The sequence below is a fragment of the Parasteatoda tepidariorum genome, chromosome 6 (genome assembly GCF_043381705.1).
Source record: "Parasteatoda tepidariorum isolate YZ-2023 chromosome 6, CAS_Ptep_4.0, whole genome shotgun sequence".
NCBI classification, from domain to species: Eukaryota; Metazoa; Arthropoda; class Arachnida; order Araneae; family Theridiidae; genus Parasteatoda; species Parasteatoda tepidariorum.
This window is the reverse complement of record NC_092209.1, coordinates 71,443,000-71,468,345: the sequence shown is the minus strand read 5'-3', so window position 1 is coordinate 71,468,345 and position 25,346 is coordinate 71,443,000. Positions and strand designations below refer to the sequence as shown.

Here is a 25,346-nt window from a genome sequence, read left to right as displayed (position 1 = left end):
TAATGTTGAAGCTTATTTATTTCATTCTAAAGGATCATAAAAACATGATGAACTAATGCATTAAACTAAAATAACACAATATAAACTATCTAGAGACTGTTACACATAGACAATATCACAACGATTATAACTACATATCAACATTATCACTACATTCAGTCACATACTTTTCCAGATGAGTATTCTTCTGATATAACTCATCGTTTTCCTGAGCTAGTTTATTAATCTCGTCCTTAAACACTTCGATTTTGGCCATCTCAGAGTCTACATCAATTCCACTCAATCCTAACAATCTTTTCCGTTCCCTAATGACATTAAGTTGTTTTTCCAAAACTTCAATCCTATCTTCCGCGTCAATCCATCGCTCTATCAATTCAAATTTGGTCAACTTCTGAAGGTAACTACTGTAATAGTTCTCATACTCTTCCTCAAAGTCCTTGTCAAAAGAATCTTCTCGACAATATACCTCTCTATCTAAGCAAAAATCCTCTGGTGATGACAAACCTCTATCTTTTATCAAAAAGTCACTGGTATTATGGGGTGCTAAAGCTACTCCAGCAGCAAGAAGAGCATCCCGATCTCTCTGAATTCTTTTCAGCTCCCGCTCGTGGACTTTTTCCCGTTCTTTACGAGTGAGTTTCCACAGAGGCCTCCATTTTCGCTTTTTCATAGGCTTTGATTTTTTCTTTAAGACTCTTGATCGATGCTTTTGCTTTGATGTGGGTGATTTGTGTTTAGATTCCGGTAGTTCCTTTATTTCGCTGGCAAACTCTCCACAAGATGCGTCATGTTCTAAATTCAAAATATCAGTTATATCATGGTGAGATGGATTCTCTGTACGAACTCGAATTGAAGGAGCTCCTACGTCAATGTTTTCAAGTTTTTCACAGATGCGATTAGATTCCTCATTATTCATCTCACTATCATCAATAGGCATTTGCTCTTCATCAGTAGCAGCACTTTTAAATTGATCTTTTTCACTTTTTTCAGAGTCAGACATAGTTTTAAATTCGAAAACGTTTGCAAAAGAATATTAAATTTGTTTGATACTCAGCAGTTACTAATTTGAGTATTGAGTATAGTTAAGTGCTGCGAGCTCTCTGCTTATCGCTTATTTACTAATTTTGATTTCATCATCTAACTTTTTGTTTTTATTGTTAGTTGAAGTTGAAGTTTCAAATTGATTTTTCGATAAAAACAAGTTGCAAGTTTAGTTTTTACGAGTTTAGGTCAAAGCGTACAATAATATTCTCCATGTTCGATCTTTTAAAGTAAATTAATGTTGTCATTGTCACTCGATTACAACGAGCTCGATTACAAAAGTAAATTTAAACCAAAACTTGTCAGAATCTAATAAGTCATGTTAGCTCTTATAATTTAGTTTTTATATTTTTATTCAATGGATTGTTTTCAACTAAAAATAGTTTGCTTTGGTAAGATAAATATTTGTACACGAGATAAAATTTTATTACATGTTCTAAATAACTTGAAAAAGATTATTATGTATGTCTCTTTTTTTTAACATAGGTGGATTTAAATCGTTTTTGAATCATGAAAATTTTCTTTATTTGTCTAAAATATTGAAGAGAACTTTCGGAAATTTCTAATTATTGAAAAAGGGCTTATCCCCGCCAACGTTTGCCATAGTTGAAGTTTATTCAATATCGCTTTTCGAAAGAGCATTAGATTATTTCCATTATAAAATTATTTATATCTTAAAACTTGTATATAGACCAAAAAATTTATAGAAAAAAATTGTTAAATCGCTATGTCCATACTTTCGTGATTCTTTCTTAGTTAATTAATTTTTTTTCCCTATGCTTTGAAATTAGTTGAATTTTGAAAATAATGTCTGAAAGATTAACCTTTAATAAACACACATTAGAAATGTTCCCTGCTTCTTCCCTCACCACTGTTGAAAAATTAAAATTAGCTGTTACATTTTAAGAAGTCTCAATATTTATTAAAACACAGGATTATAGATAATACTTTTCTAGTAAACATGCAGTAGTTGCTTCTTAATTGCTCAAAAATACCACTCATGGCTAATATATACTCAACATATTTTGTCGAAATAAAACTACATTGTGGAGGTAAGGAAATTAACTGAGAAATTGATAATAATTGAGCTGATTTTTACTTATGGATTAAAAGTGCTGTTTAAAAACATGAAATTCATAATTAATGAAAAACATTATAAATTATATGCTGGTTTTGGACAACCATTTTTGATTAAAAAAACATTCTTATGGATAACTGCAAAAACCACAAGTTTTAACTGAGACTATAAAATTTCATAAAAAAATGGATTAAAATTTTCAAAAAAAAAACAAAAAAATTATGAATAAATGTATTGTGTTCTTAAGAAAAGAAATGTAAAAATAAAAAAAAATTTGACATCTTTTTGACCTATTGAATGCACTTAGGATTTTATGTTCAGTATACCCTGATCATATGGGATAAGAAAACTAAATTATTACAACCTTGATTTCCTGATAATGGTACAATATACAATTTTGATTATTCTTTATTATTTGATTATTATTTTATATAATCAAACAATTTTGATTATGTTTGATTATTATTTTNGGGGTAATTCCTGATCAAAAAATGCAAACATCTATTTTGTGAAAAAACTATTCAAGATAGAATTTTAATATTTACTGGAAGTTTGAGGCTATATGAGATGAGTCCTATGCTACCTTCTTTTGTTTGAAAATCTAATTAGAATTTAAAAGATTTTAAATTTTTAGTGATCAGGAATTACCTCTTCTATTGATCATTTCTGGGGTAATTACTGATCACCACTTTTTATAGTAAAGGGGCTGTTTAAAAGTAATTATGCAGTGGTAATTAACAAATAAGACATCAAGATCAAACAAATAAGTCAAAGAGATATGTTTAAGCAGCTAATAAAACGATTTATTTAAAAGCAAGAATAAGGATTAACACTTTAAATTTTCCAAAAATCTTTGCTTCATGCCATACATTTTAGGCAAGCAGCCAACTCATTCTAATGTTCTACTAGAATATAAGAAAGAGTTGCCGCATAGGTTACTTTTGCTGGATTTTTTAACTTCATTAAGTGAGAGTGTAAAGTTAAGTAAGGTATGTCAACAGCTCTGACAGCAGCTTTCACACTGAAATTTTCATTTTCAATCATTAAAAGAAATTCACTAATTTTGCTTTCTGGAAGCTTAGTATTTTTTTAGGCTTATAATTTTTCACACTACTTATATTAGGCAAATTTATAAACTTAAAAATTATTCTAACAATGTACACACATAAAATTAAGATAGAAGCAAGGTAAGGCAAACCATCAATGGTGAAAATCAGAACATATTTGTCTTGTATACAGTTAAAAGCAAATTTTGTGATTACAGTTAAAATACATTTTATAGTTGTTCCACTTAATAAATATGAACTGTTATTTAAGAAAGGACAATCCGCTATTTATTAGCTATTTTTTATACTATTTATAAGAAAAAATGACAGTGATCAGGAATTACCCCAGTGATCAATAATTACCCCATGTGTAGGGGCAACATTTGATATAGTTTCCTATAATTAATTACAATGTTTACAGTAGATGCGAAACAATTAAACAAAAGCTTACTCTATTTTTATATCAAAGAAAAAGAAAGTAACTCAAAATATTTATTATTAAGAGAAGGAGGGGAATCTTTGCAGAAATGTGCACATTTTGAAACCCATCTTTGAAATGGAAAATACAGAAAGCAGTTTAAAAGATACTTATTTTGTTAGATTAAACAAAAAACTATTATTAAGTAAATGTAGTTATATTTTAGTAAAATGTACAAGCATTCTTGTCCATGTCTCAAATTTTAAAAAAAAAAAAATTTAAAATAAAACTTAGGTGATCATTATTTACCCCAGAAACAGAGTGATCGTGAATTACCCCGGGTCACCCTACATTGTGAAGATAAGGAAATTAACTGAGAAATTGATAATAACTGAGCTGATTTTTACTTATGGATTAAAAGTGCTGTTTAAAAACATGAAATTCATAATTAATGAAAAACATTATAAATTATATGCTGGTTTTGGACAACCATTTTTGATAAAAAAGCATTCTTCTGGATAACTGCAAAAACCACAAGTTTTAACTGAGACTATAAAATTTCATAAAATGGATTAAAATTTTCAAAAACAAAAACAAAAAAATTCTGAATAAATTTATTGTGTTCTTAAGAAAAGAAATGTAAAAATAAAAAAAATTGTGACATCTTTTTAACCTATTGAATGCACTCAGGATTTTATGTTCAGTATACCCTGATCATATGGGATATGAAAACTAAATTATTACAACCTTGATTTCCTGAAAATGGTGCAATATACAATTTTGATTATTCTTTATTGTTTGATTATTATTTTATGTAATCAAACAATATTGATTATGTTCGATTATTATTTTATATAATAATTAATCAATTTACTGTGCGCTTAAGAAAGGAAATGTAAAAATAAAAAAAAATTTGACATCTTTTTAACCTATTGAATGCACTCAGGATTTTATGTTCAGTATACCCTGATCATATGGGATAATAAAACTAAATTATTACAACCTTGATTTCCTGATAATGGTGCAATATACAATTTTGATTATTCTTTATTGTTTGATTATTATTTTATATTGCGTTAATTTTTTGACTATTAAGGAGAGAGTTTAGAAGATTATGTCACACTCTTCCTTCATTGGAATACATTCCAAGGAGTTCCTCTTTTAATGTGTGGTTGTATCAAAAGAAGTAATGTTTCTAACAATTTATCTGAAACTTTTGCTTAATTAAATTATCTATTGTCAGTTAGAAGCAAAGTATTTTGTTTTAGAATAGCAAAAATGTTTTAAATTTATTTTGCAGTGATTTTTATGGGAACTGAAAAAATTTATCAATGTTTCATTTGCTATATTAGAATAAATGATTGAGTTCAGTTTATCTAATTGGTTATAAAAAAATATATATTCCATCAATGCAATAGCAAACGGGTCTTTATGTATCAATCATTAAGAAAAAACTAGATTATATTAAGGGGATCACACAAAGAATACAGACTTTATTGAGTACATAGTGGCTCATTTAACTTTTGTTTTTTACCTATAATGCTCATAGTTCATACCTATCTGTGTGTGTAATTAATATTTTGATGAAAATATCATTCTTGTCACTATTATTAACCTTTTTTTATGTAATGTTTTTATGAAATATAATCATCTTATAAGCACCTATTATTTACCTATTCATAGGCTACAAAAGTGAAAAAGAACGTACATAATGGCTATTGTTAGATGTTAAATACCTACTTATTTTTAACCTGACGTTATAGTTTTAATCTTTTGAAATATTTATTTTAGATTAAATTGGAAAAATGTCTGAGAACGTTGAAGATATCATTGCTAAACAGCAAGCTATTCTAGATGAGTATTTCAGTCTGTTAGGAAATTTTGCGTATGACAAAGCAAAAGAATTTTTGGTATGTATAATACATAAAAAATAGTTTTAAATGTGCTGTTAATAAAATGTATTAAAGCTTTTACTTTCATCACTTACGGGATGTGTGTTTTAAAATAAATTATTAAAATTATAAATATTGAAAAGTTAACAAAAAATATAGTACATGATTGTTTTATTTCTGTGACTATTTATTGATACAGAGATGACTGTGCTCCAGAAAAAATCCGGATTTTTCACTGACCGCGATCTGTGCATTTCCACGAAATCATCGATCACATTTGTGTAAAAAATTTCTTGTACATTTTATTTAAAAATATTAGAACTAGAATTTATACTCTTTCATTTGTAAATATTTTTTCTGGTAGAATATGATTAGAGAAAAAAGGTGACTTATAAATAATTATTCATTTAAATTATGCTGCATGTAATTTATTTAGAATTTCATGTTTTGAAAATATCAATAATTTAAATTTATAAAGACAAATTTTTTTGAAATGCATCATTAATGATTTTATTCAAGAAATTTTCAGGATTTTCGAGTTGGGCTCACAATCACCCCTGTTGATACTATGTGCATTTAAATAAATATTATTGCAAAACATTTGATTTAAATCTTAAAACTAGCTTAGAAAACATTTAAGAAGTAGAAAACATTTTTAAATGATAATCTTCTAATTTTTGTTAACTTTTATTTTGCTTTTACTTCAGATACTACACGACTTTATAATGTCACCACTATTGATGATTAACTAATAAATTTTGTGATAATTGGTTATAATTTCAATTATTACTAAAAGTGAACCATAAGCATTAATGAATTTAAATGGAAAGAAAAGTTCAGAGAAAATTTTAGTGATAAGATATGTATTACAATAACAATATATGTTATGACAAAATATGAAATGTTCATATGATATCATGTCTTTGTTTGTGTCTTAAATTGTTATGAAATTTTAAATGCTTAGTTTTTTTAATTTCTTTCAATTACTTTTATTAATTTATTTCTGTATTGTCTGTAATAAGACTTATTCCAATGTTTTTCATTTTAATGTATAAAAATTAGTTAAAAAATAATAGCAAAACATTGTACCAGTTTGTAAATTTAAAAAAAAAGATTTTTTGCCAACAAAACTTGACTTATATATTTTTTAGTATGTTCTTATTTCTGGATTTCTTTTTAGGAAAAAGAACGAGATGTAGCAGTAAAAAATCATGCAGTTGCCCCTTTCTTTAGTTCTGCCTTGTCAGCCTTTGCAGCTTTAGCTCCTGCTGAAAAGAGTTATTCAAATTTTATGTTCCTTGGACCAAAGGGTTTTTTACGAAAGGATGTGAGAAAATTTACATTCTTATTGTATTCTAAACTATTTTACTTTTATTGAAATAAATTTCACCTATATTTGAAGCTTTTATATTTAGAATTAATTTCAAAAAGTTTCTTGAAGAGATTTTCTCAAACTAAAAAAATAAATAAATAAACTCCTTCAACATCCTTCCATCTGAAATTCTAGTTAAATGTTTGTCACGGCATTAAAAGTCATTACGTTTCGTAGTTTCTGAATATCATTTAACTTTTAAGTTAACATTTAATCCTTTTTCTAAAAAAATAAATTTCAGCATGTTTTATTCACAGAAAACAATTATCACAATTTAACACTTGTAAAAAAAGTTTTTACTCTTAAAATAGATTTCAACTACACAATAAATAAGAAAATTACTGATAATATATATTCTTTTAATAACGGAGGAAGGCCAAGTTTGTCATTATAAACAGGCATTTAAAATTATTATTGAGTTAAAATTTTGACCAAATTATTACAACTTTGCCACCCTTTTTCATTTGAATTAGATATATGTTTGATATAATAGTAGATCTCTTCCTATATTGAGTGACCCTCACTGACTTTTGATTCAAACTTTAAAGAAAAATGCCAATAAAGAGAATTGACCCTTCCTTCAGTTTTCTTTCTGTACAAAAATTCAAAATTGTTATTTTTGGAATGATTTTTCATGACTTGGAATAGATGTAAAGAGCATAGACATATGTTTTCTGTAAAAAAAAAATTTAAAAAAATCCTCAATAATGATTCTAAGATAATAAAATATGACTTGAATTTTTTCATTTAAAACCCTATTTTTCTTTATACATAAACTCAAAACCTAAATTTTTAACTATACTTATTTTTCTGAGTCATTTTTTATTTATAAAAGTATCAAAAAAACAAAATGCTATCTTAGTTTTTCTGCATTAATGTACAATATTAACTGTATATGTTGATCTTTTGGGCAGCAAATTAGTGCTCTTAGCCTTACCACCTAATTAGAAATTGATTTATTTTTTTTTGTTACATGGTAAAGTACGTATCTTTAAAACTCTTAGGAACTTTTAAAATTCTGCACATTAAGTTAAATACTGATACATAAATATTTTACAAACAGTTTTTATTTTATCATGTGGTCAACTTATAAAGTATTTAAATTAGAATTTCGTAACAATTCCAGTCAAATTTAGTTTACTTCACTTGTCAACAGATTACATAAACTGGTGGTCAGTTTGCTATGATTTTGCCCCCCCCCCCTTTTTTTATAAAATAAATGCTTAATACTATTTAACACAGTTCGATATTATTGGTTTAACTGTGTATGAAATCATTGTTTTTATAATAAACGATTAATTTTGCTCCAGAAAACAAACTACGTTGATTTTACTATATAACACAGTTCAATATTATTGGTTTGACTGTGTATGAAATCATTGTTTTTATAATAAAAGATTAATTTTGCTCCAGAAAACAAACTGCGTTGATTTTTAAGAATTGCAGCATTTTTAGAGTCATACTTTTATAATAAGTTCTATAAATGTTTTATTTAAAAAAAAACATGAGGTAACAAAAATAATGAAATTTTCAGAATGTTTTATTAGTTTCACTATTATTGTTGATAACAATTTTTGTATTTTTAGTTCAATTGAACATTATTACTTTTAACTTTCAGAGTACCTTAAAATCAACCTATGAAACCCTTTTAAATGAGTATCAAAAACTTGAAGACAAACACTATATAACTCCTGTATCAACACCTACCATGTCTCCAACATCATCCTGTCGAACACCCTCTCCACCCACTGCCCTGCCATCACCTTCTCCAATCAGTGCCTGCAGTGAAGTTTCTGGATCAACTGCTAGTTCTATAAGTATTGGTAGCTCAGCACGTGGTAGTGTACACACTTTTCCTACTTACCTTGGGGAAGATATTCTGGAAAATTTAGCTAGTCATTTATGTGGACAATTATTGAGTTATGTTAGGGCACGCTTGAAGACAATGGAGTTGTATCCTTCATATTTGTTCTATTTAAGCAAGTTATGATAAAAAATGTTACATATATCGGAACTGATTATTTTTTAATGAAACATAAAATTTACTACTAACATGAAAATTTAGCAATTGATGACATATTCCCTAATTAGCATAAAGTTAAGTGGGTTCATTACGCTTAAAAACTGTCAAACACGAATAGATAACACTGGAAACTTTTCCAAACCGGTTCGTTGCAAAATTACAACAGACATTTGTTGAAAGCCAAGTTTTTCAATTTACCTATGACGTATCAGACTTCGAATTATACATTAACGTATGACATATGCATGAGCTCAGACTTTCTGTCTTGAAATATTCTGCCTAAACTTTCTGCCAAATTCATAGCAGCTTAAATTTAACAGATTTATTATTTTATAACAGTAATTAAAGTACGTGTTATCCTGTGCCCATGAATAAAAATGCCTGTTTTTTTTTCCATGTAAAATCCTCTAAATTTCTTTCTTTTCTTATTATAGTCATTCTTATGTTTATTATTTTTGAGCTATATATATATATTAAGCCTCATTAAATTTGTTGTTTAACCTCAACCTACATGTGTTTTTCTATATTCACAGTGAGTTAATCACCATGTATTTAAAAAAAAAAGTTATGGATATTATCTTCTAATGTAACAAATAAATTGCAGCTCTAAATGCAAAAATGAATTCTCACAAAAGGAAAATTAAAATCAAAGGTAAAAATTAAATTCCTTTTACATTATCATTGTTTTTTTGTTTTTTTTAGAAAGGGAAAACCTTGCTTATGCATCACTGTTGTAAAATATAACTTGCCTATGTTCTTTAAAAAAAAGAATCTATAAATTATATTTTATAAATACTGTGCCTAATATGCATGCATGTTTTGCATTTCTCATTATTTATATACCTTTATGAAAAATTTCTATGTAATATAACATATATTTTCTTAGCTGATACTTAGTTATGAAAAAATGCATTCCATGAGTTCAACTAGATTTATGAAGTTTGAACAGCTATTAGCGATGATATCAGATATTGTAAAATCAAATCAGAAACTTTTCCATCATCCTATGTTATCACCACTAAAGTCCTCTTTTAGGTATTCAAATTTATTTTTACTATTCTAAGAAAAAAAATATTCTTTTCAGCCTCTTGTCTAACTTGTACTAAAATTTGAATTGCTTTTAGGTACAATATATATATACAATGAAACCTCTTTACGTTATCTGTTTCATAGGTTATCCCGCTTCCTTTGTCATTTTCTTTCTGCTGTATCGTGATAATAGCCTTTTCCAGTAATATTAAATTATCTCAGGATCTTTGTAAAGAAATCCTGCTTTATATGTTTTTCTTGCAGATCAAAACCATTTTTTCTCTACAAAGTTCACACAAACGTTCGTAATATTTTTTCTTTTATAAAAAGGAATAGAGGCTGGTTTAATAATTGTTGGAAGCTGTTCTGACATTCTTTCTTTTCAATCTCATCGTCCTTTTATCTGTGAGAGGGAACCAATTTGTCAAAATCAGAAAGGTGGTGTGATGGGCTAAGTAGAAGAAGTGTGGTAAAACTAAGTAAGTATGGGAGATTAAATTGCAATTTTTGCAAGTGAGTTTTTTCCACTCCTCTTTTCAATCTTTGAATCATAGAATTATTCAATCATTTAAAGAATGTTATGCTTACCACCTGTTTAAGTAATCATTTCTTTTTCTGATTCTGGTGACTTGCAAGATGCTTTCATAACAAAAAATGAATGTCCTCGAAGCTTTGAATTTGATTTTGACAGTGTTGAATAAAATGCATTTCGAATGTGGTTTTATTAATGTAGTCTTCTCTGGATCCGACAGGAACATTGGCTCTTCAGAATAACATTGCATGGCTAAAGATTTGTTGCTGATATGTATATCGACTGCAACACACATCCCTATTGCTTGTTAACTCCTTCAATATCTAGTTTAATGCCTGCTTCCGATGATAGTTATAAAAACGATGAAGATAAGTAAAAAATATCAACAGCTATATCCACAGTTGTACAAGAGTTCCAAAGCATAAAAACTCTGAAACAATATTTATTTTCAAATGTAAACCAAAAAGCAAATTTGTGAACAATAGTAAGTTTTGAAAAAGAACATTGTTGGGTAAATTGTATCTAAAGTAATGATTACACATTTTTTCTAATAGTCATCTCGTAAGTGTTACATTTTGAAAAATATATATTTTTTTTTTACCCTCGTTTTCCACTTAGTGCGTTTTTAACTCTAGTCCGACTGAAAATTTTAAAGCAGGGTTCAACTGTATGTATATATACATGCATATATACAGTAGAGCGCCAATTATCCGAACTGCTCGGGACCGAACATGGTTCGGATAATAAAAAGTTCGGATAATTGGAAAGTTGTTTAAATTATTATTATTTATGCACTAACTTCCCTTCACATATTTTCTAGACTTAGGACTGGCAGAGTACTATCTAATATAGTCCTGGCGTGTTTAAAAGTTGTTTTTTTTTTTTTCAATTTTTAAATACTTTTTATTTTATTTTTTTAAACTTTTTTTTTTCATTTTGAATTATTTTTACCATATTTCAGCTTTTTATAAATTTTTTTTATCAATTACTGATTTTAAATTTTTTTTTTCTTATCTTCCATTGCAAGAGAAATACGGGAAAGACTTTTGTTTCAAAGAAGATGCTCTTTTTTGAGCAGCCATATCCCTTATTCTTTTTAAATAAATCAACTGAACTGGATCAACATCATTTTGACGTTTTAGCCAATTCATTGCAATATTTAGTGAATTGCATGCCTCTATATGAGAAGGTCCACTATCTTGAAATTGATCACCTACTTCTTTCTCTTCGTCTGTGGAGTTCCGATTTTCATGCAAAATTTCAGCATCAATTCCATTATCATTTAAAATTTGAAGTTCTGGGTGATTTTCAGTGTCTCGACACTAGTCTTCTATTTCTTCTGCTGTATAACCTGGCATCTTTTCATCGGGAAGATCTACTGGTTCAGAAGCTTCTGTTTCATTTATTTATTTGTTAAGAATTTTATTCCTAGATTTAAGATTCCAAGCACTGTAATCACTAATCATTAACAATAAGTGACAAGTACCCATCCCCCTATTGTAAATCTTCAGCACATATCTATTCATAAACTTCTTCCTCTTTTCAACCATTGTAGACTGTCAAATTAAAACTCGCATTCTTGATTCAAATAGTTTTCAGTGGAAGAGGGCTAAAGGGGTATGTAGGTTTAACTGTATAACAATGCATGTATGTATCGGCTACTATAAGAAAACTGCTAAAAAAGGTTGTAAATTAAATATGGTCTTCAGATGTAGTGGATATTATTAATTCTTCTAAATTTAGAAAAATTGTCGATAAGTTAAAAATTATTCTAAACTTTAAATAGAAAAAAAAGAAACGAATTCGGACATGGTTCGGATAATTGGACGTTCGGATAATCGGCGCTCTACTGTATATATATACATATATATATATCCATATATGTATATAAGTTCAAAAATGTAGATAAAACAAGGGAGAAATTACAGAACAATGAAAAACGGGGGGGGGGGACAAATTTTTTTTTAAAATATCCGAAAATGAAAGATATAATATTTCAATCAGCCCACACGATTATATCCGCAAAAAAGAGTGCTTTCTAATATTGTATCAATATAGCCAAAACAAAATATATCAATACAATAGTGTGAATTATTGTTTATTGCAATTATTATAGTCTATTGTTTTTCTTAATTTTCTTCATGTTTTTTGTATTTATTTATTATGTTATATATATATTATAGACCACTTCAAAAATGACAAATGAAATCAAAAAGAATAAAAACAAAAGATGATAAAAAAGTATATTCCTAAACTAGGCAATTTATTCTCACCAAAGTTTATAAAATTAACTGCAAAGTTTGTCAACAGATATTGATGATGAAAGAGATTAATCTAAAAAATAATGTTTTCAAAATAATCACCATTTGCAGCAATAACATAATGCAATCGGTGGACAAAATTAGTAGATTCCCATGCAAATATTTCAGTTGAAATGATCTGACATGCAGCATAAAAAATTATTTTATAGAGTTTTTAGTAGACTGCGCCAGCTTTTAAATTTACAACAAATTTATTATTTTAAATTTACTAATTTTAAATTTACAAAATTTTATGAAAATAAAATTATAATTTCCTAAGCAGAATGCAGAAATCCATACATTCATATCTTCTTGCACTTTTTTTAAAATTGATATTATGTAAAATTGAATATCCAGTATAATGTTCCAAAACTCTTTTTGATTAATTTCGAAACACCTTATATAAATTAGGTAACTCAAAATTACATATTACTAATTTTGTAAAAAAATATTTTAAGTCTTTTGAAATAAAAGACTGTTTTAGAATGATTTATAAAAGTATATGCATGTTTCTTTTGTAGCTCTGAATGTGAGATTTTGGTGAAATTACTTGAAGCTGAAATACACATGCAAAACTGGAGATTTTTGCCTTCACTGTTGTGCTTGCATGATGCTCATTCAAAATTAGGTGCCTGGCTCTCATTACCGAAAGATGTAATTTCATATAAGTAGTTTTTTTCTTTTTTAATTTAGATTTTTTTTAAATTTATTGTATGGGAAACTTTTTTTTCTTAAAAAAATATAACAGTAAGTAATTTCTCAAAAAACTGTAACATCAAAATTAATTAAAATAAATATTTTTTTTTCTTTCACTGCTCTAAACCTAATTTTAAATTAGTAATCAGATGCATCTTTAAGTAATGTGAACCCTCTGCAATCGATTAATTATTCCGGGTGACTACAGAGTAGGAAAATCAGTGAATCTTATCATAATAGAAAAATTAGACAAGTTTCAGGGAATTAAACTAAAATATCCAAAAATTCAAAGAAAAGAAATTAATTTGAGTTTGAAGTACCTAGAAGTCCATTTTTTTGATCTTGTAATTAAAAGAAGAAAACATTATTTTCAACTTATGTTACAAGCTATTAATATTTTGTATTATATTTTATTCATCAGAATAAACCAAAGCCAAAAAAATTAATGATCACTTTTATGCCACCAATTTCATAAAACCAAGGAAATTCAATAAGTTTAATCTGGACAAGTCCGGGACATTTTTTTAGTCTTATTGTCCCTTCTGTTGTAATATCATACCTGCCAAGTCTCCTGTTTTTTATTGAAGACTCCTGTATTTTACGACTATCTCCTGTTTAACCGTATATTCTCAAATTTCTCCATATTTCTTGAAGAAATTGAAAAATAATTTTTGGCAATAAAATATCCTCTGATGACCAAAATACCTCTCTTATTCCTGGTAACCCAGATGGTACTATTGCCAGTACAACAGTATGTTGAGTGTTAATAGTTGAAGTAATTATAAATAATGGTTTAAAAAATCTTCTTAAGATTAATATTTATGTACATAATTTTTACTTCGCGAAATGTAAGAATAAAGTAATGTAAGAATTAAGTCTGCCAAATTATATTATTTTTAATTTCTCTTTTTGACTTACATGATTGTGCATGATGCATCAAAACTTTACTCGTAGCCTAAAAAGTGTCGCTAGTAAAATCTCTGTTATTAGAATTCTCCAATGTTGGCAGATATGTAATATGTATTATTTATTTTTGTATACATGTATATAATTTTTTTATAATGTAAACTCCAGACTAAGAGCAAATAGGAGTGCATTTTTATGATGTGCAGTGACAGTATCAAATGAAATTTTCAATGCTTTATTAATAAATGGATTTTGTGAAGCTTTTTTTAATAAAAAATTTTCAATTTTTATAGGTGAAAAAGTCATCTAGCTTTTTTAAACCAGCACCTCCTCCTCTTCTATACAATTGGTTGAGAACTTTGAAATCTGCTCTAGTCTCAAAAGTATGCATATTGTCTTCTGCTTTCCTCTGTTTCCTTTGTTATATACTAAAGATATTTTTTGTTTTGTTGAATTATTAATTTTGAGTTTTTGATGTTATTGACTAAGTTATTACTAAGTTGTTGTTTTGAATCCAGTTAGTTTTAAAATGTAATACAGTACAGAACCCGTTATCCGGAAATCAGAAAACCAAAAAACCGAAACGAAATTCGAGAAATTTTCCCGCCATTTTTTAAAAAAATATTTTTTTTCCTCATAAGATTTTAGGATTTTTCTTTCTTTTTTGAAAGATGTTTACCTTACCATCACTTTGGAAATAATCATTAGTGTATTACTTCATCGTTTTTTCTTCTTTTTAAGATTATTTCCATAAATTTTTTTTAGTTGGGTTTAACAATAAAAAAAACGGCTTTTTGTAGTGATTCAGAAAACCGGAAAAATCAGTTATACGGAATAGCGATGGTCCCGATCTTTCCGGATAATCGGTTCCCTACTGTACTTAGACTACTTTATATGCATTAAGTCAATTTTGTTACTATGCAATATGAAGATTTAATTTTCCTTTTGTTTTACGTCATTTTTTTATGATTTATTGGTATGGACTTCCTATTTTTAAGGCTTATAATCTTATAAAATGAAATTTAATTAGAATATTGATAAAACTAGGTTAAGCTGTTTTACAAAATGTAAATTGATAATAAAAAAAATTATAATTTCTCAAAGTGTAATGGTTAATTGAGTGCAATAGCAGCAAAATATTTATCTGCAGGAAATATATTTACATTTCACTTCTTAAATAAAATTTTGCATGAAATTCTTACAATAAATATAATTTTTATCTGGCTATTATTTTATTATTTCTGCAATATTTTGTCTGCACAAGATTCTGTTACGTGATATTTTGACTGGTCATTCCTATTCTGTACTGTCTTTTAATCCTATTATACTTTTGGTGATAATTGTTGGTTTTCATTTTTTACAATGACAAAATGTTATCAGAACACTAATTAAAGATAAGAAGAGGTATATGAAAATAATAAAATGTATGCTGATAATACAATGGTACTTTTTTTCATTTTAACATTTCGTAACATTCATTTTAACTGTGGTCGTGTCGCATCATCTAATTCCTGTACAGCAATCTTTATTTCTATATATAAGAAACAAGAAGATTTTTATTATCTGTGAATCACTAATTTTTATGGTTCACTGTTTCTTATAAACTTTAAATTTGTTTTTTTGTTTTACGTAGTTTTATGAGCAATTACTGATGTTGACATCCATGTCCAATTTTTTAATATTAGAATCCAGGGAATAGTAAGTAGGTTATAGTAATTTTAAAGTTTTCAATTGTTTAAAAATGTTTTCTAGTTTTTAAATAGCTCATTGCAGAGTTGGCAAGATTTAGGACAGAATGGATCCACGGTTTAAACCGTCCTGTCTAAAACCCCTTTGTCCAACAGCTTTTTATTCAAATTATGTCACAATTTTAAAAAAAATATTGTGAAAAATAAAAGGTTAATTTTTGAACAAGAAACATAAAAGACAAGTTTTTGTTTTGTTATAAAAGTTTATTATTATTTTTAATATTGCATTATTTATCCTTATGCAAAAACATAATTTATCAGTATTAAAAGCACAATTATTCATATTTAAAGGGTAAGGTATTCACTTTTGTTGTTCAATAACTTGTGAAGCTTCAAAAGTTATAAATCTTTTCCTATTATATTATTTTCCTTTAATAAGTTAAAGCAAATTGTATAAAAAGTATCTAAGATATGTAATTATTATGTGTGCAATGGTTACACCTATAGAATTTTTACCAAAGTTCAAGGTTTTGGATACTTTAAGATTTTGGACAGTTTTAGTCAGTTTAGGACAGTTTACGACAGTAAAACCCACATATCCTGTCCAAAACCCCAACCCTGGCTCATTGTTTATTAAATTCTAACTACACATTAAAAATACTGATATTTAAATTACAAAACTTTTATGATATAATTATGTAACACCCTTATACTACAAGAAATCAGTCATAATATAAAAATAATTTTTAAATATTAAATTTAATTTGTATAATTTTTATTTTATCTGATTTTACTAAATTTGTACATATTTTCAAAATGATTTCTGCAACATAAATCTGTTAAGCCTCATTTGAATATTTTTAAAATAATTAAATATAACCTACTGTAAATATAATTTATTACAAATATGGAATGTTAAAACTGATGAATTATTGACTTTTTTTTTAAAAAATATTACAAAGGTGTTTTGAAGGTCTGGTAATTTATATATTTTTATTACTTATTTTTCACTGAACAACATTTATAAATAAAAAGATAAGTTTTTTTTAATTAAAATATTGTTGATCACAATTTTATTTCATGAATAAATCACGAATGAACTTAGATAATGGTAACAATATAGTTTAACCTAAAGTATTCTCAACCCTATGGACTATCTAAATGTTTACCCATTCTAGCCAAATAGAAAAAAAGTTTTAATTCTATGCACGATTTATCTATAGTTCAGTCACACACAAAATTTATTAAAATGTGATGCTTCCAATGAATTTGAATAACTATTTTTTTTTTCAAATCTTTTTTTGTTATTGTTAAAAATTTTATAATGTATTACAGTTTGTAGGATTATTCATTATTGTATAAGAATACAAAACTTACCGTCTTTAATCTTTGTGTTCATTGAAAAACTATGAATCTTGATGAATTTTGCAAATATTTGTAATAAATGTAAAATATTCAAAATTGAAAGATTAATTTTACAATTAAAAATCTTTTTTTTTTCTTTCATTTTAACCAAAATGCCATCCAAAGTTTGAAACATTTTGTTTGATTCATATTGTTCCAAACATAATTTTGTTACAAATTTTATGCAAAATTTACAAAACAGAAAATTTTTTAATTAAAATATATTTTAAATATTAGCCTTTTTCTTGTGCTCAGAAGTTTTTGCTATAAAATGAAGTTAGACTAGTATTTTTTTATTTAATTTGAAATCACCTCATTGAATGCAAAAAATGATATTTTTTAACAAAATTTTAATACATATTTTTTTAGTTTAATACTTAATTACCATTTTTAGTTGCATTCTTTAAAAAAAAAATTTTTTTAAAGTATATAAAAACATTTGTTCAAATTATTTTTTATGCTTATATAATAAAATTATAAATTTTTATTTTATGCTAATTTAAAACTTCAAATTGAATTCACCCTATTATAAACTTTATATACAGCATAAAAAAGTGAACTTGATTTAACAAAATTTTCATTCATATTTTTTTAGTACATATAATACTTAATTACCATCTTTAGATGCATTCTTTAACAGAATGGTTTTTAAAATTATATCAAAACATTTATTCTGTTTTTTTATTATGTGCTTCTATAATAAAATTATATATTTTTATTTTATGCTGATTTAAAACTTTAAATTGAATTTGCACTGTTATAAACTTTATTTACAATAATAATCATAAAAAAGTGAACTTGATAGTTAATTTCGCAATGCAATTTTATATTCCATAATAGTTATTTGATGCTTGTTATTTTTGTATATCATAAATGCTTTAAAAAATATTTATATTACATTGCTTTAAATATTTTTTTTTTTTTTGAGAAATGCTCATTTTTTATATTTTTTTATTTCTAGTTCACATTATATTTTCATGAAAATTTAAGCAAGCAAACTACTCCTCCGGAAATGAAAAGTTTTTGTTCCAAAGCTTCTGTCGACTATTTCTCCAAGTATGTTTTCCTTGAAAACAATTTTCCTTATTCTTAGCTATAATGCCATTTGATTTCATCCTTATTTTTATGTTTTATTTATTATGTAATTCGTTAAAATTTTTTCACTCAGAAAAGCACGACTTTTTTTTAAAAAGAAAAATCATATTTGTTTTCCATCTTAAGAAATGAATACAATTTCAGGATTATGACATTTCAAAAACGTTATGATGTTGCCTGTTTAGCCATCGTTCTTGATACAAATGGTCTTGAGGGATATGCTGGTCATGGATACACCTGTCCTGGTAAACATTATGAAGCACCCAAAGGGCTTGATTCATTTCCAACAATAGTTTCTTATCCTCCAGTGAGTGAACTTAAATTTTTATGTTTATTTTCACCAGGGTTAATAATGCATAGTGATGTAAATCTGTACCATATGTTTAAAATCTCATATTTCTTTATGTAGCAACCTTGGCATCGTGTTCTTAATTTTACCAAATAATTTCATAGTTTTGAATGCAACTACAGTACAGAACCCGTTATCCGGAAATCAGAAAACCGGAACGAAATTCAATAAATTTTCCCGCCATTTTCAAAAAAAAAATTTTTTTTTTTTCCTCATAGGATTTTGGGATTTTTCTTTCTATTTTGAAAGATGTTTACCTTACCATCATTTTGAAAATAATCATTAGTGTATTACTTCATCGTTTTTTCTTCTATTTAAGATTATTTTCAAATTATTATTTTTCTTTCTTTAGTTGGGTTTAACAGTAAAAAAAAACAGCTTTTTGTAGCGATTCAGAAAACCGGAAAAATCAGTTATCCGGAATAGCGATGGTCCCGATCGTTCCGGATAATCGGTTCCCTACTGTAGAATATTTGACAATTTATTTCTTTATCTGTGGCAATTTACATTGTTGGCCCAGTATCCGAGTACAATATCATTTCAGCAGATGTTATGAATTGCGATTATTTATATAAAATGTGATTGTGTTTGAAAACATTAATTTGTATAAAATTTTATGCTCGAAATATTATATTATTTTATACAATAAATTCGTAGAACTCGAGGAGTGGTTGTTCATAATAATGTAATAATACTTCAATGCATTTTTAAATGTTTTTTTTTTAATTCTTTTCATTAACCTGTTTTATCAGTTGATTTCAAACATTTATTAAAAATAAAAATTCCTGCATTTAAGGAAGGGGATTGAGATAACATTTAACAAAAGGCAGGTCAAATATTAAAAGATGTTTTTACAGTGCTTATATAGCTACTTTACAAGTAGTTTAATTTCATTTTACAAAATTTTTTTTTAAATTTTTGATAAACAATTCCTGTTACAAATTAGGACAATTCCTGTTCAATTCCTGTTACAAGTCTCTTGGACTCTCAAAAACATTTCATTCACGTAAGAAAAAATTTTAACAGAATATCTAAGGCGTTTCAACTATTGGTGAAATAAAATATATAGCTCTTGATATAATAGAGCTAATAGAGAAAAATAGCCATAGCTAGTAACTGTTACTTTGGAAGGGAAATTTTCTTTTATCATTAACATGTGACTTAAAATTAACTGTAATGGTAATCATACATCTCTAATTTATATTATAAATCTTAACATTTCTTTGAAATCAGAAGCATGTTCATTATAAATTCTAAATAAGTATTACCATAATTATGTACTTAATGGTTATAAGAACTATGTTATTCCATTTCCCGTCCCTAACACTGGTATAAACGTGTACACCCATATATGCATAAACATATCTATATACATATATAGCAGACTTAGCTTCATGGTCCTTATAACTGGTAACTAAGTATTCATAATTCTTAAACATTTATTTTAATATACTAATAGGGTTGAAATATTGAATATACAGTTTTATGTGTACAGGGTGTTTCAAAACTATATATAGAGGCAGATAGAGAGGAACTAAATAGGTATATTTCACAAAAGAATATGTGTGCGGAAATACTGTGTTGAGCTGGTAGCGAGCGCTATTGTTTACTAATCTATGTCAATACATGTGCTGCTATGGAGCTAGTATCGCTGTTGGTAGTCACTGTTTTGAGCAATTATTTTTTTTCCAACGCCGCCCTGGAAAATGATCTTTCGCAGGGCTGATTGTGCTCCGGAAAAAATCCGGATTTCCGGAATTTTCGCTAACAGTGATCCGGAAGTTTCCGGAGATCGAAGGTCCAGATGTTTCAAAAAATCATTGATCACAGAAGTTTCCGGAAATCAAATTTTCAAAGGTTTAAAAACACAGTTTATTTTATTTGTTTGTAAGAGAGAGACAGAGAGACTTTACTTTATAAGCTTATATTCATGATTAATGTTCATTTTTTATCAGTAAATAGTTGTTATAATCATAACTCAAGAAAGAAAGACATATTTGTAAATTTTAATTACTTCTCCATGTCATCATAGATATGTGTAAAATTTTAAATATATTTTAAGTAAACTAAGAAATATTGAGAAAAAGGAAAAAAAACCGTGTTTATATTTTTTTCTAATATTTCAATTTAAACTGTTTTTTTTTTTTTTTCTTTAACTCGTGGAATTTTCCGGAATTTTGACTTGGGCTTTCGTCATACGGGCATCTGAAGGGTAGATTTGTTGGCCACTCTTGCTAGAGCACTATATTAGGTGGGCCAACGTTGCTCCCACAGCAAGGACAGATAGTACAGAGAAGGAAAGGACATCCATGCCTTGCCTGGGATTCGAACCCAGAACCTTTCTGATGCAAGGCCAGTTCCCTGACTCCTACACAGGCCGGTCGGCTTTTGAGCAGAGATTGTAAACTGTAATTTATTGTAATTTTTACGAATTTCTGCCTGACCAAAAGAGGGCATTGTAATCACTCACAATAATTCTGTATTAATACTTACGTGGCAGGCAATAGATGGTTTATTGGAAAGCTCTAAAAATACCATACCATCATATTGTTGGTTTTAATTGTTTTACTGCTATTTAATTTCTTTGTTATCAAATATGACCTCTTTATTCAATGCAACCATTTGCCACTGAATCATTCTACAACAGTAATCTATAGTAAACTATTAATAATTGTCTTTTTCTAACTTGTTTTTTTTTCACTTACATGAGATTAATACTATTTTACTAGGTGGTTAACAGTATTAATACTTGAGATTAATACTGTTAACCTAGTATATTTTAGACTTTCAAAGCATTAAACAAAATTTTCTCTTTATATTAAAGTGAATTTTTCTTTCCTTTTTTTCAGAATTTTTTCTCTCAAGAAAAACATTCTTGTCATTGGCCAAGTGTTGTAATGATCATGAATAACAAAGAACAAGATATTAGAAACACTGATACTGCTGTCTCATTTTATGATCTTGTAAGTATTCTATAATAAATTTAAATATAGCATAAAAATTGTTTAATAACTTTTCCATTTAAATATAACTTTTTAACCATCCAAGCTTTGAGCCCTTAGATAAATTTTTCTTACTATACTCAACTTTTCTTATTGAACAACATAGGGATAAACCAGATTTTTGTTGCAAGAAAGCTACTCGCTTAAAGTTCAATAATAAGTAAATTTTAAAAAATCATGACTAATCATGAGCTCTGCGGCTTAAATAATATCTAAGTCTTTTAACAAATCTAGCACATTTAGTAAGATGACCGAGATATTTCCAAAAATATTAGCAAGAATGGGGTACTCTTAAAATATGTTTAAATAATGTTTTATGTTATCAAATTTTTATGTAAATGATACAGTTCTCAATTTCAAAACAAAAATTTAAATTTAAAAATAATTTAAATGATTTTTTTGTTCAATTCTTGAAAAGAGTTTAAACATAAGAATTGATGTAACAATTATTGTATACTATTATAATGTAAGAAATTCTAAAATTGTAGTATAAAATGTCATAGTTTTATGTAACTGAATCTAAACTTATAATCACTATCTCAAAATGTTTTTTTTTCTGTTATACATCAAGTTATTTTTTTTCACAACATATTTGTGTAACAAATTTCAACATTTTTTATAGTTTTTTTTAAATATAAACAAGTGAGAAAAAAAACTAAAGTGAAGTTTTTCATGTATATTAATCTGGCAATACCTCAATAAATGACATACGTAGTCTAATTTTATTTGATTAGTAATTGTGTCTAGAGCAGCTGTTCAGTTTCTTTCGGCAATGGAACTCTAAATGATCGACTTTCTTTTAGCAGAANGTTCAATTCACTTCATTATTTCTTCTCCAAATTTCAAGTTATTTTTAAATGTTCATTGTTTTTAGTATTTTTAATTTTATGTTAAATTCACTTAAATTTGCAATATGTCTTCATTAGTAACTTTTAAGAACTGTAATATATAAGTAATTGTTTAGTAGTTCAATAATTGTTGACTAGATGCCGCCACTACCTAAACGGTTAACACGAAATTCGGTTAACACGAAAAATTTCGGTGGTCCCGACGATTTCGTGTTAACGGGGTTTGACTGTATATATATTCCTGCATTTCCTCTTTTTTACTCTCTGACTACTCTCATCCCTGATAAATAAAGTTTATTAGCATATGAACATATTAATTTAAGAAAGAGAACAAGAGTAAATTTTAGAATATTTAATGTGAAGAATGAATTTTTTTTCTTTTCTTTTACTCTTTAATAATAGACTTGAAACAGGGTTTTATGTGACACAGTTGAATTCGCGAGTATAATGAGGCATCTAGTCAAGTTCTGAATTTGTTTCGTGCATATCTTTTTAATTGAAAAATTCAGTGGAAAATAATGTATTTTTTTATAGCAACATATTCTTTTCATAATTTTTTTTAATAATTTTTTTAAATTTTAAAATTTAATTTTTTATTTGCATTTTATTTAAATAATTTCATAACACTAGCCTAAATATTATATAATGAATTAATGTATTTCAAGCTAAAAAGTTCCAATTCTTGAAGCCCCTGTGATTCTTTCTCGGAATTCTTGGGTTTTGGGAAGCATCTTTAGGGAACCACTGGTACAGACCCAAGGTTCTTAATGCATAGATTGCAATACAAACTTTGACTATAAGATCTTCTAAAGTAGACCACTAAAGATTCTAAAAAAAAAATAATTATAACCCTTATCTGATAAAATCGTGAGTTAGCTGAATTTGTTCAGCTAACTTGCAAAACAAAATGCAAATCTGCATTTTGTTTTGCAGATTTGCTTTGGATTTTCATGCCATTTTTCAGTGTTGAGCTATATTTGTCATGTGACTAAGTTATTGTTAAAATTGAATAAAAATAAATAGAGCTCTAAATCAGGCAGGCATAATCTGAATCAGGCATAAGTTCTGACCTCAAGAAAATAGGTCATAGCTACAATCTGGGTGCTTTGGACCCAATAATACAAAACTTGAGCAAAATCGGCTGAATAGTTCCTGAGAAATCGAATTTTAATTAATTTAATTCTATTTGTTTCAATTAATTTAAACAGTTCTTGAGATATAGTGAAATACCCAAAAAATAAAATTAACATTACGGGTCCAAACTTTGAAGCGTTCCAGGCCAAACTATTGGGACTATGTTTCTCTAATTACGGCTACTAAACGTAAGAGTTAGAAAAAGAATAGTATGTTTATTCAGAGATTGTACGTTTTTGTGTCTGATTTCGTAACTTAAAACATCGTCTACTCTTATTATTAGCATATTTGAGGTCATCCCCTCGAACCATTAAGATTGAGTCATAAAATGTAAAAATCCGATTATTAGATCAAAAGTTATTCAGGGTGGTCTGCTTTTTGGTGCACTGTACACTAATGCAGAATTTTGCATTTCAGCTAAAATAATACAATATTTTAATCGAAACAGTGAAAGAATTTGTAAATGTTAGTTACGAATTTGTAGCATTAGTTAGTATGGAATTTATAATTTCATTAGTATATTAAAACAATACCAGGTATTTAAAATTTTATTTGGGCTTTATTTTTTTATTTCTTTGATACTATACATTGATGCCCGGTGACTGAGTGGTAGCGCTTCGCGCTCCCTTGCCACAGGTGTTGGGTTCGATCCTCGGGCCAGGCAAGGTTGACTCAGCCTCTGGTCGATAAATGAGTACGAAGTATGCATGGGAACTAAACACTGGGGGTTCCGCGTTTGGCTGACCACCTAACCGGAACATCTGCTCCTGCACCCCAGAGCCCAAGAAAACTGAGATGGGCACAGTAGGCCTTAGGCCTCTATAGGCTGTCGTGTCACTGAGTTTAGTTTTTTTAGATACTATACATTATGACCAGTCCTAAGTTGTTGTGTTTTTTATTTCAGAGGATGAATGCAACATACTTCATGTCTAAAATTGAAGCAAGAATGACACTAGTTGTAATTTTCGAAAGTAAAAAAACAGACAGAGACACTCATATCCATAGGTTTATGCACGGTATCTGCACTCAATTGAGAGGAAACAAATTATTTTCAAGTTTGAAGCCTGGTTCTAAATAATCTACTCCAAACATTTCTTGTGGCATTGATTTGTTGATTCAAATTTTATATCGAAATTTATAATCACTTTTGATATATATAAATGTATATTTATGTTGTATGGTTTAAATGTCAGATTTTAACATTTACTAATTAAATAGATTACAAATCTTTAAAACATTTAGTTTATTTATAAAAAGGAGACTTCAGCTTCTTATACTAATTTTTTCTAAAGTGATTCTAGAAATTTTCAGCAGTTATTTGAAAATTAAATAAAAATATTCATCATGACACCCTCAACATGATAAAAATATATGTATATATAATTTGAAAAATGTGGGGGAGAATTTGACAGTGATTTCCATGATATTGTTCGGAATGCACTTGTGTAATCTTTCTTATAATGGTCACAAAAATAATATTTGAGCCAGGAATA

At 27.3% G+C, this 25,346-nt stretch overlaps 2 protein-coding genes across 4 annotated transcripts; one reads left to right on the top strand and one right to left on the bottom strand.

Annotated features, from left to right (window-relative positions):
- Positions 1–1,000, bottom strand: LOC107455194 (Hexamethylene bisacetamide inducible). The gene has a single exon (XM_016072682.3). It carries the CDS (start codon positions 998–1,000, stop codon positions 131–133), a length of 870 nt encoding a protein of 289 aa, XP_015928168.1. The 3' UTR covers positions 1–130.
- Positions 1,001–1,259: 259 nt separating this feature from the next.
- On the top strand, positions 1,260–25,210 carry LOC107455172 (KICSTOR subunit 2). Of its 3 annotated transcripts, XM_071182517.1 has the most exons (12): positions 1,260–1,344; positions 1,383–1,433; positions 5,375–5,493; positions 6,656–6,802; positions 8,466–8,800; positions 9,768–9,905; positions 13,253–13,385; positions 14,627–14,716; positions 18,387–18,481; positions 18,665–18,827; positions 21,719–21,832; positions 24,758–25,210. In XM_071182517.1, exons 3-12 carry the CDS (start codon positions 5,389–5,391, stop codon positions 24,929–24,931), a joined length of 1,494 nt encoding a protein of 497 aa, XP_071038618.1. In that variant the 5' UTR covers positions 1,260–1,344; positions 1,383–1,433; positions 5,375–5,388; the 3' UTR covers positions 24,932–25,210. The 3 variants fall into 3 exon arrangements, with proteins under 3 accessions (XP_071038618.1, XP_042905972.1, XP_071038619.1); XM_043050038.2 differs by having other exon boundaries at positions 1,293–1,433; XM_071182518.1 differs by lacking the exon at positions 1,383–1,433 and having other exon boundaries at positions 1,300–1,322.
- The last annotated feature ends 136 nt before the right edge of the window (positions 25,211–25,346 follow it).

Excerpts from the sequence above, each read along its gene's own strand:
- LOC107455194 (XM_016072682.3), bottom strand. The coding sequence starts at position 1,000 with ATGTCTGACTCTGAAAAAAGTGAAAAAGATCAATTTAAAAGTGCTGCT.
- LOC107455172 (XM_071182517.1), top strand. The coding sequence starts at position 5,389 with ATGTCTGAGAACGTTGAAGATATCATTGCTAAACAGCAAGCTATTCTA. Across the intron at positions 6,803-8,465 it reads AGGGTTTTTTACGAAAGGAT|AGTACCTTAAAATCAACCTA; the intron begins GTGAGAAAATTT and ends TTTAACTTTCAG. Across the intron at positions 18,482-18,664 it reads TCTGTCGACTATTTCTCCAA|GATTATGACATTTCAAAAAC; the intron begins GTATGTTTTCCT and ends ATACAATTTCAG.